This window comes from Pungitius pungitius, unplaced genomic scaffold, assembly GCF_949316345.1.
Source record: "Pungitius pungitius unplaced genomic scaffold, fPunPun2.1 scaffold_126, whole genome shotgun sequence".
Classification (NCBI taxonomy): Eukaryota; Metazoa; Chordata; class Actinopteri; order Perciformes; family Gasterosteidae; genus Pungitius; species Pungitius pungitius.
The window spans coordinates 1-19104 of record NW_026909841.1 but is presented as its reverse complement, the minus strand read 5'-3'; the positions used below and the strand labels follow the sequence as shown (position 1 = coordinate 19104).

The 19104-nt window shown below is 48.2% G+C and overlaps 1 protein-coding gene across 1 annotated transcript; it reads left to right on the top strand.

The window, feature by feature from the left end:
- The first annotated feature begins 1778 nt into the window (after positions 1 to 1778).
- LOC119226845 (netrin receptor UNC5D-like) lies at positions 1779 to 18519 on the top strand. The gene is made up of 10 exons (XM_062560446.1): positions 1779 to 2013; positions 2106 to 2209; positions 10164 to 10332; positions 11091 to 11258; positions 12868 to 13032; positions 13152 to 13184; positions 15133 to 15327; positions 17265 to 17414; positions 17688 to 17891; positions 18239 to 18519. The coding sequence occupies exons 1-10, from the start codon at positions 1779 to 1781 to the stop codon at positions 18325 to 18327; spliced, it is 1512 nt and encodes a 503-aa protein (XP_062416430.1). The 3' UTR covers positions 18328 to 18519.
- Positions 18520 to 19104: the final 585 nt, after the last annotated feature.

Here is a 19104-nt window from a genome sequence, read left to right as displayed (position 1 = left end):
TCATGGCCGAGAAGCAAAAGAAAGTTGCGTTTTGCACCCGATGGCGTGTCGGCATCAACACCTGTGCAACATCTGCGCAGCTCCACCGACGCGCTTCAAACTCACTCAATCTGGCCCCGAACGTCGCTTTCCCCGACGCTCATGACACTCACACCTATTTATTTTTTTTTTTCTTCTATTTTGGGGAACTCGAGCGTCTCGCTGCTTTGGCGACTTGATGAAGCCGCTCGCGGACAATCACCCCGATTGCACCCGCTCCCGAGGGAAATGGAGTGTTTTTATTTCCTCGTAGTTGAATCTGAATCACTCTCACTTAATCAGTCATGTTGATTAAGGCTCTAATTTGTAGCGGTGGAAAGGAGGAGTAGAGAGTGTGTGTGTGTGTGTGTGTGTGTGTGTGTACACACAGGATTACAGTGTCTTCAGAGAACATTACTGTTTTACATGACTTCATTAGGCTCCCTTTGATAACCTTTCATTTGGTATTATTAGCTTCCATTTAATCCCCGGGCCCCCGCCTCAGCCCCGTCCGCCATGTTTCAGCACGAGGGCGAGAGAGGCGACGCCGCGTAATTAAGCAATAAGACGCGAGAGGCTGAGCTTTGCAGTGGTTCTTCAACAGCCGCTGTGAGGCCAGAGATCTTGTGTGAAAGCACAAACCTTTTAATCGATCGGGGGGGGTGGGGGGGGGCGCTTTGGAATGGAAGCTCGCGGGGATCCGTCGGTTCCGAAGGCGGCGTTCGGCGGGCCTCCCTCCCACGCGGCGGCGGCGGCAGCGGAAGGCGAAGACGCTTCCGCCGTCGGCTCTTCAAAGGATGAAAACATGTCTCTGGGAGGGGGGGTTGGTTCTCTGTTGTCCTTTGGAGAGCAGGCGCCCATCACGTCTGCAGCAATTGCGCGACGCGTGCGTTCGTTTTACGCATAATTACGTTAATACATCAATTACGGTCGGCTGACGCGGGGGGGGGGCTTCGGGACACCGTTTGTTGGTTGCGAGACAGCAAATACCGAGTCACCCATATATATATATAATGCATGAACGGCCCGGGCCTGTCATCTTGTGTTTACAGTGTGGCATCATTGAAACACCGGGCCTTTTAAGTCCCCATCAGCTGCCTCGGAGGAACGCTCGGCTCGTTATGAGCTGCGTCCCAGACGGCGGCAAGAGGGGCCGGGGGTCGCGTGGGGTCACAGTCCGCCTGCGCATATAGATGATTCCAAGTGTTCAGATGAAGTATCTAATTGCATATGGAGGAAGGGAGGGGGGGGGGGGGGGGTTTCCTCATATTATAGCTTTTTTTCAGATGTTTTCACATGAATAAGAGTGCTCCCGCTCGCTCCTTCCTTAAAACAATAACCGGCTGATGTTCGCTCACTTGCTGCCTCCGCTGGATGGCGTTTTAGCGTCACACTTGTGTGTGAATGGATTACGTTTTACAGAGGCTCGAAGGAGGATGTTATGGCCTCGCTAACAATCCCCACTCAAACCCCGCGGCCATCTGTCTCAGCGAGCGAGGGGTTTATCAGAAGGCCGCTAATGACGTTCATGTCAACATTCACTTGAAGTGGTGAGCGCTGTGAATTCCCAACCGGACGTGATTACACTCTGAGGCTTAAACTGTTATCCGAGTAAGATCCTTGAAAATATTTTTCCTCTTTTCTCCTCCTCCTCCTTCTTCTTCTTCTTCTTCTTCTTCTTCTTCTTCTTCTTCTTCTTCTTCTTCTTCTTCTTCTTCTTCTTCTTCTTCTTCTTCTTCTTCTCCTCCTCCTCCTGGCAAATGGTGGATCGGCTTACTGCTGATAAACTTATCACAACAGATTTAGAGATTTCCATCTTCTTCCCTTCCCCCCCCCCCGTCTCCTCCGCAGGGCTGAAGAACCGCGAGGTGACCATCAACGTGTCGCGGCAGCAGGTGGAGGACTTCCACGGCCCCGAGGACTACTGGTGCCTGTGCGTCGCCTGGAGCCACCTGGGGACCTCCAAGAGCCGCAAGGCGTCCGTCCGCATCGCCTGTAAGCAGCACGCCACACTTAACAATCGCCGCGGTGACCCGGTTGAACAGGGTTCCTCTACCACGCCGGGCTGTTTGTTCTCTTTCCCGCAGACCTGAGGAAGAACTTTGAGCAGGACCCGCAAGGCACCGAGGTGCCGCTGGACGGCATGATAGTGCTGCACTGCCGGCCCCCGGAGGGCGTGCCCGTGGCCGAGGTGAGAGACGCTCGCACTTCAAACACCCCCAACCCTCTCCCCCTCCCCCCCCCGCCGCGCAGCCCGCGGGGCAGCAGCCATCCGTCTGGTCTCTCCGCTGCAGAGGCCATTTGTCGGGCGTAGCGTCCGTTGCATCCGCGCTTCGTTCTCTGCCGCTCTGTGGCGATGACTTTATTTTAGGATGTTGTGTGTTCGTTTCGCTCTCGCTTTGGTTCCCCCTCTCTGCTCCCTCTGTGTGTGTGTGTGTCTGTCTAAAAAGAGCGAACCTGTCAGAGACATTTTAATTTTCACTCTGAATGTAAAATGAGGCTCTCGCTCGTGGAGCGACGCCGCGGCGCCGCTGTGATGTCGCCGCGGCGTCACGGGAAGCCTCAGCGGGCAGAGATGTCGATATCAAAGCCTTGCATTTACTTAGAGGCACGGCCCCGCGATCCATTGGCAAACAGCGGGGAGCCGCCACCACCCCCCCCACCCCCCCCCTTTTTCCCCGACCAGCACATTTCAAAGCACAGCGGCAGCAACCCTGCCTCTAATTTTAGCGTTTCTCCATATTTGAGATCTGAGATTTTACAGCAGGGCAACAATACCAAACATGTTTCAGCCGTGGTCGCTGTGCGCTGGACCCAAGAGCAGAAAACCAAGGGGACAGTTCAAAGGGGCTCGTTTATTGGAAACCAGATCTGAGGCTTAAACAAAGTCACAGGTAGCGGACACCTGAGGAGCAGCCGATGACTGGCTGAGTGAGGTGTGTGTGTGTGTGTGTGGCGGGGAAACTGGAGGCAGGTGGGAAGGTGAACAAAGAATGGGAAGTGAGATGAGTGGTGCGGGCTACAAATTAAAACAGGAAGTGACGACGGCGGCAATTTCTTTCATCGGAAAGCAGGGCGGATTTTTTTAGAATAAAACATGTTTTTCTAACGCTTTGTTGACTCACTTTTACAAGGACAGATCATTAAAAGGAAATTGACCCATGACAATATTCTCTAACATTATGAGGACTGTTTTATTTTGACAAATTCATGGAGGAACCAGATTATTGCACTGTGAAATAAGTAAAAAAACCAATCAGGGTTAGTCACTTGGTCTGCATCCTCCGTTTTTCTGTTTCCTGCCTTGTTTGAGGTCATTTTTCATATCCATAAAAATGTTGGTGTTCAAAAAAAACGTCTCTCTCTCCACAGCACACAGCTGTGTGTGTGTGTGTGTGTGTGTGTGTGTGTGCGATGAATGATTCAGCTCTCACAAATGGAGCATCGATGTACCGCGAGCCTCCCCCTTGCATCGTGGTCATCAAATAGGCAACTCCTCATGCATTCATTGATGTGAGCGGCTGACAAAGAGAACGGTAAATGGTAAATAATGCAGGGGCAGAATCCAGCTCCCTCTGGTGTGACTTGCACCACTCGCATCAGAAGTTGGGGGTCGCGGCAGGTTCTCTCCTTCATTTTTTTTCCTTCTTTTTTCGTGACTTTAGACGCCGCTGAGAGGTCGAGGCCTTCCTCCCGACCGCCGCCGCGTGATCCGTGTATTTATTTCGGTCATGACATTTATTTGACTGTTTGGTTTTCCTTTTTTTCCTGCAGCGGACCCACTTTTTCGCATTTGCTCTCATTTGTGAGTTGACCCTGAGGCAGACTCACCCGCGTTTTTTAAGACGCGAATGCAGAACAGCCGACTTTACGGCCTGAAATCCCCTAATGTCACCGCTCCCTCCATCACTAACAGTGAAGGGTGGGGGGGGGGGGCTTTATCCGCATCTCGCTGTAACTAAACCACGCGGGAGTGTGCCGCGCTGCTGTGTCGGATGTTAATGAAAATCGGAGAATGCCGTATTATCGGTCCCAGCAGCGAGAGAGGCAATAATCTGTCAGACCACAGAGAACGTATCGCATGCAAACAGCTTAAATCCGCTCCAGTTTATTGGTGACAAGAGTCGAGGAGGCCAATTCTTTTCAGTTGGCTCGACTTTTTAGTGACTGGGAGCGGTTTAGAAAACAGATTATATGCCCTGTGATGTTGAAGCTATTACATTACTGGTTCTGTTTGGATCATCATAATCTCTTAATCGTTTTTCTCAAAGCCAAAGTTAGCTTAAAGTTCTCTTTTGCCAAGATGAAGAAGTCAATATATAAGTAGAGAAAAGCTGAGTGTACGGTTGAAGTTTTGACACTATGATAATATATATAACAAACCACTCAAAGGTTAGCACCACCGCGCTAAAGGGCACAGTGTTAAAAACCAACGTTTTCCATACATGTAAAAGCATCAAAAGTCGTGAGAAGGGTCATTTGTATTTTATTACTTAATCACATAGAATAAAACATTCATATCATCTACGCTCGTCTTAACCACTCTAAATGGAATCAATGCTAACCTCAGTGAGCTACGCTACTTTAAGCTAGGACACCCGTTAGCCTAGCCGGCTAGCCTCAAGGAACACAAAGTCAACACATCCAAACGTTAAATGCTGTAATGCTGAGAGCTCACACTGGCAACATTTATGATAAAGCATCAGGTCTCAACTTAGTTTAGATGTAAACTATAACCACGTCCTCGTATCAGATGCTATGAAGGCCAGAAATGTATCCAAAAAGTCATTCTCTGTTTGCATAACAACCGCAGTGTTGATCTGCAGAGTTTACATCATTATACAAAACTTCCGTTTGAATTGAAAACAATAAAGAAAAGATCACGGACATAATGACGACTGCGTAATTAGTCTTGTTATAAGAAAACAATTAGGCCACCGTGTGGGAACATAACCGTCGCAGACATTTACATTTATTATTCATTTATTACTTTAAAGCGTCACTACGCATCTCGAGCTCACCTTTCACCGTTTTATTGTTTTATGACTAATTACTGTGTAATGGCAGCCGCTGAAAGCCCGACCAATCAGCTTTGGACAGTTTGAAACGTCCAAACCTCAGTAGAACAAATTCAACTTGCATTCATGCTTTGTAAATATAAACTGAGGACCATTTTCACTGCTTACGTTTACTCCGAAAGTGATTTAGGGGTTATTTTGCACAACAAAGAAGGTTTTTTAAGATTATTTCATTCACGACATCCGTTATGCAGCTTACTTTAAATAACACCCGAGCAAATGGACATTTAGTCTTGCTCTAAACAAGGGAAAATAGTGGATGTCTTTGTTACGTTTAGTGGTGGAGATTTAAAACACAAAAATCAACCCAAAAACTTTTGAAAAAAACTATTTTACAATCATTAGCCCCACATTAACCGCCCAAGTATTCCATACCAAGTGTAATTTATCATCAAGCCTCTCATCCAAAGTCATTTGAAGTACTTAAAATGTAATTATTCAGTGATCAACACAACATTTCCAGAGACGGTGGGGAGATAAACCAAGGACACAACAAGGGTTTAGCCCCCCGCCTCCGGAATACGCTGCTGTCAAATTCGGAGGGCTCATTTGTTTAATGTGATTTGGTGAAAGTCATTGTTGCTTTGAGAAAACGGCCACTTATGTGACCGGGGGGAAGGCAGAGAGGCTTCAGGGAGGAGGGAACTCGACCCTGTTTGAATCAGATGGAACAAACCCTGATGCGATGCTTTCACTTCCCATTTGGATGATCGTAAAATGGACCGGGCAGCTTTTCACAATAATTGAGTGTTTAGACCCGATGCAGAAATGAACTGGAAAGAGTCGAAATGGAAAAAAAAATTTGGTTTAAGTTTCTGATTTAATACTCTGTCTCAACTTCTTCAAACCGCTCGGAGCTTTCAGAAAAATGATGCTGCGCTGCGTGGTCCTGTCGACCATTTGAAGCTGATTTCAATACATCTGGAATTTGTTTAATTTGCTCTCTCTCTCTCTCTCCCTCCCCCGCTCGCTAGAAACGATCCTTTGCCAAAGTAGACAAAAAGTTTGAGCGAAAACTTTCAGATGGGAGCATGCGGACCGGTTTTTCATCAGCTCCCGTTTGGAATTTGCCGCCGTCTCAAAGGTCACCGTGGTGACCTTTGAGACCACGTTGCTCCGCCACCAGCAGACTGCCGCGAGGCCTGGTTGGCACAATGGCCGCCGTTATCTAAGTTGAACAAATTTGCCAATTAAGCAAATCCTTTCCCAGTGCTCCCCCCGGGCGGCGGCTTATCAGCCTCATTTGAGTCCGTTCTGTTGCTGCCTTCTCGTCAGTATGTGCATCTCTCCATCGCGTTAACCCCCCCCCCCCCCCCTCCTGAAGCGGAGACTCTAACGCCGACGCGCAGTGCAAATGGCGCTCTGGGTTTCAACGCCTCCTGCAGAGAGTAAAGGAGGGGCAGAGCGAGATGGATAAATCAAAGCAACATCCCCCAAAAAAAACATGGGACGGAAAAACCAGGCCGGGCACAAGGAAAATATTTAAATGTACTTGAGCACGAGTTTTCCCCTGAGATACGGGACATGGAGAATAAAGCCTCCTCACCAAAGAGACCTCGTATGTGTTTTACAATCACAGAGAGACGATAATGTGGTCAGTTCCACTGAGGCTGTTGCACCTGTCTACTTACCATTCTGTAGAACAATTCTGAGGTACTTCACATTTATTTTCCTTTACGCTACTTCATACTACTACTCCAATACATCCCAGAAGGAGAGAATTCATGCAACTACATTTATTTAATCAATATGTAACCTACTAACAAACACTGGGGCAAGAACAGCAAAAACTCCGCTGCTATCTGATCATCTTCATGTGGAGATTTTGAATGCAGGTCTTTTATCTGCTACTGACTCTTTTGTTATGGGATGTTTGGAATATGCTTTCCAAGTCTCTAGGCAAATGGTTGCAATATTTTCCAACCTATTTTTCTCATGGAAAGCCCGTGATTCTTCTATAAATTCATAAAAAAAACAGCCAACATTGGGAACAGGGACATTAAAGTGCCACAAACACATAGCACCTTGAACCGTTAAGCGCTATAGCAGGGAGGGCGACTGAGTGATCCTCAAGGGCAAGTCAATACCGCAGTAATCAATACATCAACACACTAACATGGCTCTCTTGTTATCGACACCGACTAGAAAGGATTGAATGGAAAGTTGTTGTCTTTCTAAGTGTGGTTGCGAGCTTCTGGCAGACAGACGACTTAAACAGTGCATGTTTGAGCAACTGAAGAGTCCCCGAAGTCCTCACCACAGCCGCCCTCTGGTTCTGAAAACATCGCATTAATCAGAGTTTTGTTTTTCTGTGAGTGAGCTGTCCATTATTACGCTGCACGCTACGCGGTTTGATTTGCAGACAAGCTGATAGACGAATATTCTTCTTGCTGAAAAGGAGTGGTCTTGACTGTGTTGGTTTGAATAGCACTGATTTTCATGTATTTTAGGCAGTAAATATGAATACCACTGTGTAGAAATACTCTTGCACTCTCTCCATGTTCAAAGCATCTATTTAGAATCTAAAGCATTTCAATAATTGAGGGCTTGCATCCACACAGCTCAACATGGCCATGAGCCACAGTTCTAACAGTACAAACAATTGCCACAACGGCACTAACAGTGCAAACAGCAGCCGCAGTGCAAACGGCGCTAACAGTGCAAACGGCGCTAACAGTGCAAACAGCAGCCGCAGTACTAACAGCGTTCCCTGTCCGTTGTGCCCAGGTTGTTTCTCTGCTGTATTGGAGCGGTGCTGAAGGTTGTAGGCGTTACTCCACACATTTAATACTTGTTTGCTGCTTTATTAATGCTCTGAGAGTCATATAGAACCTTTAATATGCTGCTGGGTGGCTAAATCCACAATATTATGTTATCATGTCTGGGGAGATTTTTTTTTTTTTAAGCAAATCAACAAATGTAGTGACGCACCCATACTGAAAGTAGCACAAAATGTTCCATGAAAGTGCCTCAAAATGCTCCTTAAACACAGTCAGTGTACTTTTTTACATTCAAGCACTGATGGAGACCCGCTTCTTCAGGGGAGGAGGAGGGGGGGGGGGGTGAAAGCTCTTCTCATGTCATGTCAGAGGGCCCTGTGATGAGGTCCAGCCTCTAAGCTGTCAGGTCCGCATGCCGAGGCGCTCTCCAAGGTGCTGATCTAGCAGGCACATCTGCGGGGGGGAGGAGAGGGGGTGTTTTCTAGAGAATACCAGTCTTACTGCAGTAAGAGACCAGCGACTTTCATTGCAGTAAAATGAAAGGCACTGTTCTGCTTTGCTTCACTAGCAATGATATAAAATGGACCGTAGCTTCTCCTCATTATCTCTACCTGCTACTTTGTGATAGAAGATGAGGTTTGTCATTGAGAGTTTAACGTTTATGAAGTAAAGCACTGTAGCACGTCTCTGATGTTCTCGCTGTAGGAAAACACCTCTATGTTTTCCTGACACATCATCTACTAAATGTCGAAATACTTAATTCACACAACATAATGGTTAAATCTTGGTACCGGTCAAGGACAATTTGGGAACGGCTCTATAACTATGCGTCGCATCTGAGAACAAAGGGCTGGGGGTTAATTCAGTTAAACCTCAAACTCAGTTGTTTTTTCAAGTAATTTGACCATAATTTGCAAATAGAGATAGCAATTTGTGCTCGATGACCTTTGCACACTGTACTTCTATAATTTCATAAGTTCCTCTTATCTAGTGGTTGGTGGCCAATAGCTTCATTGGCGTTCAATTATCGGGCCCTTTTACTCACGCATGCAGTAATTGGAAAAAGCTTGCATCTTATTTTGAGTGAAGCAAATTAAAATAATAAACCTCAGCTGCCAATCCAGCTTTTAGGGTGAAACCTGTTTTTTTCCCATCACTCCGGTGTGGCCTTCCGGGGAGAGAGGCTTTTGGAAAAACTGCAGACTATAGACAGACGCGGTATAGTGTGACCCTGACGCAGGAAAAACCATACAAAAATAACAGAGCTCACCTCTGTCATCCATTGGTGAGAGAGGCTGCAGCATTTGCAGAGAAGGTGATGAAGCACAAACCTCCCACTTGTCAAGGTTAGTTCCCCACTTACCAGAAACTGGGCAGAGCTGCAGTGAGGTACAGAGGGCAGGAAGAACAATGGTGTACCAAAACTTTATCTATAATTTAAAGACTGCAAGGCCTCTAGAAAGATGGATAGATTTGATAGATAGATAGATAGATAGGTGGATAGATAGTGTGTCCGTGCTTGAGGCAAAATACAAGCTTATATTACTGCGTGCATAATTCTTTAGATTACCTAAAAGCATCATTTTCTTTTAATGATTTGAAGCATGGAGTTTTCCACCATGACAGGCTGCTGGGTAGATTAATGGCAGCATTTCGTACGGAAACACAGGGGTTGATTAGCCGTTTAAGGTGTGAAATGGTGAGAGCACAAAGGCCGTGAGTGATAGATTGACCGACGCAGGCCCCCCCCCAGTGTGGTTGCTTTGTTTTTCCTGAAGCCCGTGGAACCAAATGATATAAAGGGTTAAATTAAAGGCACACGATGAAAGACTTCTGAGGCCGAGAGAAAGAGAAAAATAAACGTTCGTGACAGCGCGGCTCCTGATTTATTGATTTCCCGGCTTTCATCGCGGGTGTTTCCAAAGAGCAAAGCAATCTCTGAGTTTGTTGGCTGTTGTCGGAATCCGCCCCCCTCCCCCCCCCCCCCCCCCCCGGCAAACAGACAACTCCCACCGGCCCGCAAAACACACACCGAAGTGCGGCCCCGTGCGCAAACACGGCGGCGCTCCCGGTGGGGCGGGAGTTTTTTAATCCTCAAACACAGCGCCATAAATCAAACCCCGGCCCGTCTCCCCCGATGAAAAGCTCAAAGCCGCCGGCACATTAATAGCAATCCACGGGCCCAGCCATGCGAGCGGGCCATCAACGCAGCCGCCTTTTATTTTGAAAAGCCCGCAAACACTTTCGCTCACTTACTTTGGGCGATCCCCATTGTCTCAGCAGGGCACGTGGTACTATAATAATGTATATATCCACATTGGTGACTCGTGCAAATGCCGTTCTACAGGTGGAATGGCTGAAAAACGAAGAACCGCTCGACTCCGACTCCGAATCGAGAGGCGCCCACAGCCTCGTCGTCTCCGAGGCCCGGCTCTTTGACTCCGGCAACTACACCTGCGTCGCCAGCAACATCGTGGCGAGGAGACGCAGCGCCACCGCCACCGTCGTGGTCTACGGTGAGACACTGTCTTCCAGAAGCCGCGTCTTTAGGTCCCAAAACAAATGTCACAAAGCTTCCTTGTCTCTATCAAAGTGTCCCTTTCTCCTGTCCACAAGTACGCCGTCCAGTTTGGCCCCTCTAGACTCCCCGAAGTCATTAAAATGAGAACCAGCACTCAACCGCGACGTTTCTTCTTCACACCGCTCTAATGAGCAGCTGATGGGGGGGGGGGGGGGGGGGGGGGGGGGCGGGCGATCCCTCGTGTGGGGAAAAAAAAACAAAACAATGTTTAAAAAAATGTTGTCACGCAAGAAGTGCAGACGCAGTCTCCATCACTTTTAAAGGCCCCGCAGAGGAGAATAAGTGAAATTACAGCATCATAACAGCATCACCTGTTCCACTCCAGAGGAACAGCGGTGCGTCTCTGTGCTCGTTCCACTGACCTGTCATCCAGTTATTTAAAACAGGGAAGACACTTCGCTGCTGTTGTAATTCATCTCATTCTTTCTGACAGCCCGCGCGTCTGAGGCCCATCAATCATTCATTTCCTTTGACGCTAATGAAGTCTAGACAGGCCTTCAACTCCCAATAGCCTCTGACAGATGTACAATGGTGGAATACTAGCATTTCACCAGATGATCAGTCAGTCATCCGCGTTATTTCAGAAGCGGTAAGTAAAGACAGTTCTCCCCCCCCCCCCCCCCCCTGGGACGAGTCGTCCGTTCCTGCTGGCGGCTCCTGGGTGCTCATCGCCCCTCCCGCCTCTTCCCACAGTGAACGGCGGCTGGTCGTCGTGGACCGACTGGTCTCCGTGCAACGTGCGCTGCGGCCGCGGCGTGCAGAAGCGCTCCCGCACCTGCACGAACCCGGCGCCGCTCAACGGGGGGGCCTTCTGCGAGGGCATGTCGGTGCAGAAGAGCACCTGCAGCACGCTGTGTCCAGGTGAGCACAAGCCATCAGCGTTGTGTTCGCACTGTCACTGTTTATTTGTGTACAGCAGCAATAACACACTTGATGTGGAAAAGAAGACACGAACATTTGATGACTGCCGTTTGTGTTTCTTCTAATCAACTTTATTCCAACTTGTTGTAACCCCAACTGGACTTAATGTACTTTCAGTCCACGGAGCAGGCTACAATGCAGCTTATTGTGCCACCCTGTATTCTATAAAGGCAATGAAGAGAAATAATAGGATTTATTTATTTTCATTCATACACCGTCCCGGAATTTTGTCATTAACATTACTGAACTGGACGTGTTGCTTTTCGACCTCGTCGTGCAGAGCTGAGATGCAACATGTTAATAACTGAGCTTCAGATAGTGGTTTGATAACAAAAAGTGAGAATGTCCTTGAAAGAAACCAATAGAAAGCTTTGCAAGCTGATTTTGATGCGTGTCATCCACAGAGAGCACAATAAAGAGAAAGAGACACTCAAACAGAACTTTCCTTTCAAGCAGGTCGAAAAAATCACAGCTTTTTGTTTCTGAAAATCTGACGAAAGGCAGTAAAAAAATGAAAAGAAAGTGTGCAGCAAATGGACCGAGGGAAACAAACGGCGTGCGAGAGAAGGAGCAGAGCAGCAGTTCCGGTTATCAAAACCTCTCTGTAATCTCCTCCGCCTGACTGGTTTATTTCTTCAAGGCAAGCCGGAATTTCCCGATTTCATCCGCGGCGTCAGAATAAAAAGGGAAACGCTCATCAGGTTCAGGGAGAAAAAGTTATCAGCGGAAGCCAGTGCACTCCTCCAAACATTATCTCCTGCCTCCTTCTGAAGGATTCTTTCTCCCACATCTGAGTTTCTGAACATAAACAGGGTGCATTTGCGTTTCGATTAGCAGGAAGAAGGAAACCTTTTTTGAGCGTCTGGAGGTGGGGAGGGAGGATTGATGGAGTGTGGCACCGACAGAGTGTCTTTGTGCTAAAAAGTTGGCGAGGCGCCTCCACCTTTTTCTGGCACCCTGAGGTGGAAAGACTTGGTTGGTGAAGTTAGAAGTGGAGCTGTTACCTTGAAACCGTTTTATTGAAAAAAATCAACTTTCTGATTCGCTAATTTATGCAGAGAAATCTTCTCACCTGGCGACCCAAATCCCGTCACCAGGGTGGAATGTTAATGAAGCCGAATGCTTCGAGAGTCTGAATCTATTTACAGAGATAGAGGCGCAGCACTGTGAAGTTGTTGCTGCCGATTGAACATTTGCAGCAGAAAGTGATTGTTATAAGTCAGGAAAAGGCACCTTAGGGGAACCTGGACCACCAACACACACACTGTGAGGTAAATGAAGTGGATGGAAGCTCCTTGTGCTTTCATTTAGAGTACAGGGTCCTGTAGACATCAGTGATGTGGTCTCATAATTAAACAACCTTGTCTATGCACACGGAAAACCAAGAACATGTATAGAACAGCACTTTATACAATTGGCAAATGACATTTCTCAGATACTGTGACATAACAAAGGAGATGTTGTTGTCTGATTACGGTTTAATATGCCACGCATTTATTTAAATTGTGAGGCCTTCATCATCTGTGTGTGTCCCCCCCCCATCACTCAGTGGACGGCGCCTGGGCCGAGTGGAGCGGGTGGTCGGCGTGCGGCTCGGACTGCGAGAGGCAGCGCGGGCGGGAGTGCGTGGCCCCGGAGCCCAAACACGGGGGCCGGCTGTGCGACGGCGTGGCGCTCGCCGCGGACAACTGCACCGGCGGCCTGTGCACGCAGAGTGGGTGACATCGCCGGGCGACGCGGCCTCCCCGAGGCACGCGTGCGTTTCCATTCATTTCGACGGAGAGTGGCCTCCTCCTCCTCCTCACGTTGTGGTTCTCCCTCTTGTCTCCGCAGATCGGAAGTTGCCGCACGACGCCGAGCCACAGGGTGAGTTTTATGGGGCGCCGTTTGTAAAATGTTGCACGTTCTAAAATCCTGCGCAGTTTTCGTGCATTTAGCATTAACATTTAGATTTAACATTTATCTCATGTATCTCTATGTGGAAATGCACTTATTGTACGTCGCTTTGGATAAAAGCGTCAGCTAAATGACATGTAATGTAATGTAACATTTAGATTTACATTTAACATTTATATACAACATTTAACATTTATATTTCACATTTATATTTGTATTTAACATTTATATACAACATTTAGCATTAACATTAAGATTTAACATTTAGATTTACATTTAACATTTATATACAACATTTAGCATTAACATTTAGATTTAACATTTAGATTTACATTTAACATTTATATACAACATTTAGCATTAACATTTAGATTTACATTTAACATTTATATACAACTTTTAGCATTAACATTTAGATTTACATTTAACATTTATATACAACATTTAACATTTATATTTAACATTTACATGTACATTTAACATTTATATTTAACATTTACATTTCACATTTATTATTTAACCACTTTGTGTTACTGCCAAACATTGTACTTGGAAAAGTCGTGTCTCTAAATGTTTGAAAAAGTGACGTAAGTATTGTCCTGCTTATTTTATTCATATGATAACGCTAAATGGCATCTCGGTGATTTCAGGTACGTTGCCACAGAACAGGAAAAAACAATCCTTGTATTTATAAATCACTCTGACGGGGTGCGCGTGTGAAAACAAATTCTCCCGGACTCCCGGATAGACGCGAGTTGTTTCAGACGCTGATGTTTTGACAGAAGTAAAACATAAAAGATGCGTGAATATTAAGCGGGAAACACGGCATGTGTGTTGGTAGTCGAGGGAGGAAAAACATGTCCGTCAGAACTATTGCGTTTCCAGTGTGGTCGTGTTGTTTTTGTCATGCGGCGTGCACGCCTCTGATTGAAAACCGTTCGGACTGTGATGTTTGGTGATTTACAAAAACACGACGAGAGATTTAACAGCGGGGAACTTTTACCCAGATAGCTTGTTTGTCTTTCCTAACTCTTGTTTAGTCCCAAACTGTCGCCGCGTCGCCGACAGCGCCACGTGAGGCGCTGTCGGCGACGGCGTGAGAACGAGCCAACCAAGCGGCGTCCAACGCAGCCGTCAATCACTGCTTATGAATTCCCCGATCCATCTGTCATTCACCCCTGATCAAATGTGAATTAATATTCTGTTGTTGTTTTTTTTCTGAAACTGTCAAATGAATTTAAGATTGTATTCAAGGCGCCGCCCACCGGCTTTTAAAAGTACAGCAATTACCCCTCGTCCTCACAACTCTGCTACATGTTTTTTTTGTTTGTTGGGGGGAAAAAGCGGGGGGGGACGGGGGTGTAAATGCGACCACGCTGCCAAAAACTTCCCGAGCCCCCAATTAACCTGCGCCGGTAGCCGCTTAATGCCGCTTTGCATATTTAGTCAATTCCTCCTCGTTTGAGCTTCGGGCGTCTTAGAGGATCTCTCGGCGTCTCCATGTCTTCAGCGCAGATCTCATTATCTTTCAAGAACACCCCCCCCCCCCCCTTTTTTTATTTCCCACTCGTTCTCCTTCCTGCGAGGAGGTGGACGCCGCTGCCCTGGTGGGCCCGTAATCATCGCCGATGAGCTAATTTAATGAATTGGTTTTGTCACATTATCCCAGCGGAACGCGGCGCGCCTCCGACGCCAGGAGGCCACGCCGCGTTTGAAACGACAGTCAGGTGCGGGGGGAGGTTTGATTGTAATCGCCTCCCTTCCGAGGGTCCTCATTAGTGGCGTTAAGGACGCCGCGGCGCCACAAACGGAGCCGTGCGTCGGGAGGCGGCTCAAACGCACAAAAAAGCCTCTTCTTTCCCCCGCCGAGGAAGACCCGCCTTCCTAACCGCCCCCCCCCTTTTTGGCCCTCTCCCAGGCGTGGAGAGCAGCAGCGGCGGCGGCGACGTGGCCCTGTACTCGGGCCTGGCGGCCGGGGTGGTGGCGGTGGTGCTGCTGGTCGTCGGCGTCACGCTCTACCGGAGGAGCCAGAGCCAGTACGGCGTGGACGTCATCGACTCCTCCGCCCTCACCGGCGGCTTCCAGTCCTTCAGCTTCAAGACCTGCCGCCAAGGTGAGCCGCCGAGGGCCCGGCGGGTACCAGGTGCACTCAACACTGTGCCCCCCCCCACCTGAAAGCCAGGGCTACAAAGAAAACAGTTTGACACGAAAAGAGGAAAAAAAATGGATTTATCGATAACAAAACCTCCTCAGTTGTCTACTCAAGTTATTTCTGCCACTGCTCCCATTCCTGTCATTATTCCCCACTATTAATCTGATGGAGGTTGGAGCTTTTCCTGAGGAGGCCACCAGGGCATTTGAGGCCACGCATTCGCTGGTGTTTGATTAGTGCATAATCGCTCACACTCGGCACACCCTGGTTGAAGTAGAGAGAATCTCTGCATGTTAACACCTGTCACCGCTGCTGCTGCTGCTGCTGCATCATAACTGCAGGTATTCAGGAAGCTGTGGATGAAATCTTGGGTTCACTTGCAAACTTTTCTCTTTTGAAAAGCAAACAACCTCAAAATACATGAAAGGCGTCTGTGTGATTCTGAAGAGCCTCTTCGCCATCTAAAGGTACAGAAAAAAAGGAGTTCTTTGCTCTTGACTTTGCAATAAGAGGCTGTTAAAGAGCAGTCAGAAACAGGTGCTGAAATGGCTCTTCACCACCTAATTTGCATGAACCCCCCCCCCCCCCCCGGCTGCCCACTACACCCACCTTGACTCGAGTGGGTTCATTGAGGTTCAGGGCCAGATGCACACATGAAATGTGACCACTGCATTCAACACGTTAATAATGCAGCTGTTGTCTACATTTAGTCATTAATGGGTCAATCTGGTGATCAAAGTTGAGCATTTGAGGACTTGCTTGATTAGTTTTTTTGTGTAGCAACAAATTAAAGTGTTTTATTGACTGCAGTCTTACTGTGGTGGTGAGTGTGATGACTCAAAGGAGCCCGGTTTTCCTGGTGACACAGTGAGAGGGTATTAGAATATAAACAAAGTGTCAGTCTCTTCCAAAACGTAAGAACTATGCGGATGGGAAACCAGATCCAATTATTCAGCACAAACACACAAACACGCACGCACATTTTCACACACACACAGACCAGAAGATACAAGATGGGGTCTGACATAGTGGATTCAAATATAGTAAATGCACTCGTGTATTAATTATATTTCATATTGAGCACCGAACAAGAAAGCCATACATTTCTTTGTATTAATGTGTGTGTATAGATGAATTATGGATACATTTCCTTGTAAGTTGATATAACCACATCAATTATTAAAACGCTGTGAAGGCTGGTTGCTGCTGTAGTGCAGTAAATGTGCAACTACCAACCACATTAAATGCTTAACTTATAAAGCACAACAACTTTTTTTTTCTATGATCGTTTTTTTCCCCACAACATTTAAAAACATTTTCTGACTTTATTTTCAAAACCTTTTTTGACATATAGTATTGTTGAAAGATGAAAGGATTAAAGCTGGTTAATGCAGCTCTCGTCTGTAATAACTCTTAACGGTAACTGTCATACGGGTACTGAGTCGGTTTCTGGCGTCATCCGTTGTCTTTGGTATCGTCTTGCATTCAAAAAAACTGCAAGATTCAAAATGTTGTGGGTCACCACGGCAACCGCTCTCAGCGGGGCTTAATAAAGTTCAGGGGCCGTGCGAAGCTTTAATCCCGGGTCCCTGCTCTCCTTCACGTAGAGGGACGAAACCAGCCGGCGCTCCGATCCGACGTGCCCCCCCCCCCCCCCCCCCCACCCTTGTCCCCCCTTTCCCCCCCTGTGTTGCTTCTGTACACACCTGCAGAATACATACAGAATCAGGGATGTTTATCGTGACCCGGCATGAGACTGAACCCGTCGTCCTCAGCGTGTGGCTGACTCAGTGACGGAGTGCGGCCTGCGCCCCCCCCCCCCCCCCTCCAGAGCTATATGAGATTGAAGGTGCAGCTTTGAGGACGTGTCGTTGTTGACGGTGCGTGTTTCTCCGCAGCGAACCCCCTGCTCATCAGCTCCTCCATGCAGCCCGACCTGACGGTGTCGCGCACCTACAGCAGCCCCATGTGCTTTCAGGACGCCGTCGACAAGGAGCTGATGGCCGAGCGCTCTCTCCTGGACCCGTCGCCCGATCTAAAGGTCAAAGGTCAGAGAGTAGAAGTGTCCTGAACTCCTATTGGGGGGGGGGGGGGGGGAGGCAAGCATTTCAGAGCAGTGTTTCAGTTTTCATACAACTTGAATCGAGTGGATACTGTGTCGATGAGAGACTCCATCCTTTTTATTAGAAATCATAATAAAAATTAAAAAAGTACCCTTAAAACAATGCATGCTGGGAAGTACGCCAATGTACCTGCGATGTATCCGAGTAACTTTAAGCTTTCCGCATGAAGACGACTGTCCCTCCTGTCTCTCCATCCAGGGGAGGCGGAGAGGGCGGAGTACCACGTCGTGTCCCACCCACAGACGTTCCCCAGGGGCCCGGCTCCGGACTACAGAGGCGTCGCGGTCGGCGTGACGCTGGGCCGGAGGGGCCAAGACCTCCCTTCGGCCCCCGGGAGGCCCCTCCACCGGGCCACCGCCGTGTTTGGCCATGCCGGGGGCCGCCTGGTGGTCCCCAACACGGGTGAGACCCACAGCGGGCCCCCGATCCAGGGGGTGCCTTTGATCCACAGAGTCACACAATCGTGAATGTCCCGTTTACTGTAGATTTTAAGAAAGCATCGAAACAAACCCGGAAGGTTCTTGTTCATGCTTTTGCATTTTAACGAACGCACTGGTACGCATTGATTAAAAACAAAACGTTAACGAGAGACAAACTCTTCAGTCGACCGCATTATTCAGGCGGCTCCTTCCCGTGGTCTCCATCCATCACTCTGCCCCTCGAGGGCCTTCAACTGCAGCGTGGATTGGCAGCGATGGTTTATCATACAGTAAATGATTGTGTGTGTGTGTGTGTGGGGGGGTCTGCAGGTATCAGCCTGCTGGTGCCCCACGGGGGGATCGCCCAAGACACGACGTGGGAGACGTACGTGGTGATCCACCAGGAGGACAGCAGGTGAGCGAGGGGCTGCTGTCTTTTGATCCTCCCGATTCTGTCTCTGCGACTTTGGTTTCACTCGAGGTTAAAACGGCGAAGCTCGTGGAAACTTCCCCCCCCCCCCGCTGTCATTGAAGTGGTCAAAGGTGGCCCGTGGGCCTCGGTTCAGCTGCTCCCCTCCACCCCCCTGCTGCTGTGCCCCGATAAGGTGCTGTTTCCTCCGGCTGTCACTCACACCAGAGATTGGGTCCTTTTTTTCAAACTCGGCCGTCAGCGGAATCGATCGGCTCCGGCTCGGGTTCATTTCGTTTTTTTCAGCGGGGGGGGGGTGGGGTGTTGTGGTGAGAGCTCCGGCTGGTTCATCCTCTTGGACTTTACCAGGTTGTTCTGTGCGGGGGATCTTCTCAAGGCGGGGGGGGGGGGCAGTGAGGACAGAAATGGTATTGCGCTCGGATTTGGCCGACACGAGTTTGAATCCCCCCCCCCCCCCCTTTTTTCTGTTTTTTTTTTTAAATCGCACTCTGCAGGGAAGCACCAATCACTCCGTCGTGTCGGGCTTCCTTTTGATATTTTGGTGGGTTGCCTTTTGAAGTCAGACAGATGTGTCCCGTCCTGCTGGTATCAACTTTATTCCGTTTGAATCCTTCCAGTAAGCCTCTCGAAGCCGGTTCTCTATTCAACATTCAGAGCATAAATATAGCAGCAAGCTAAATGTCTACCTGAGCAGAAAATAGGGCTTTTTTTGGTAAACCGACAAACTTTATTCAAATATTCCAACTTAGGTTTTTTTTTTTTTTCC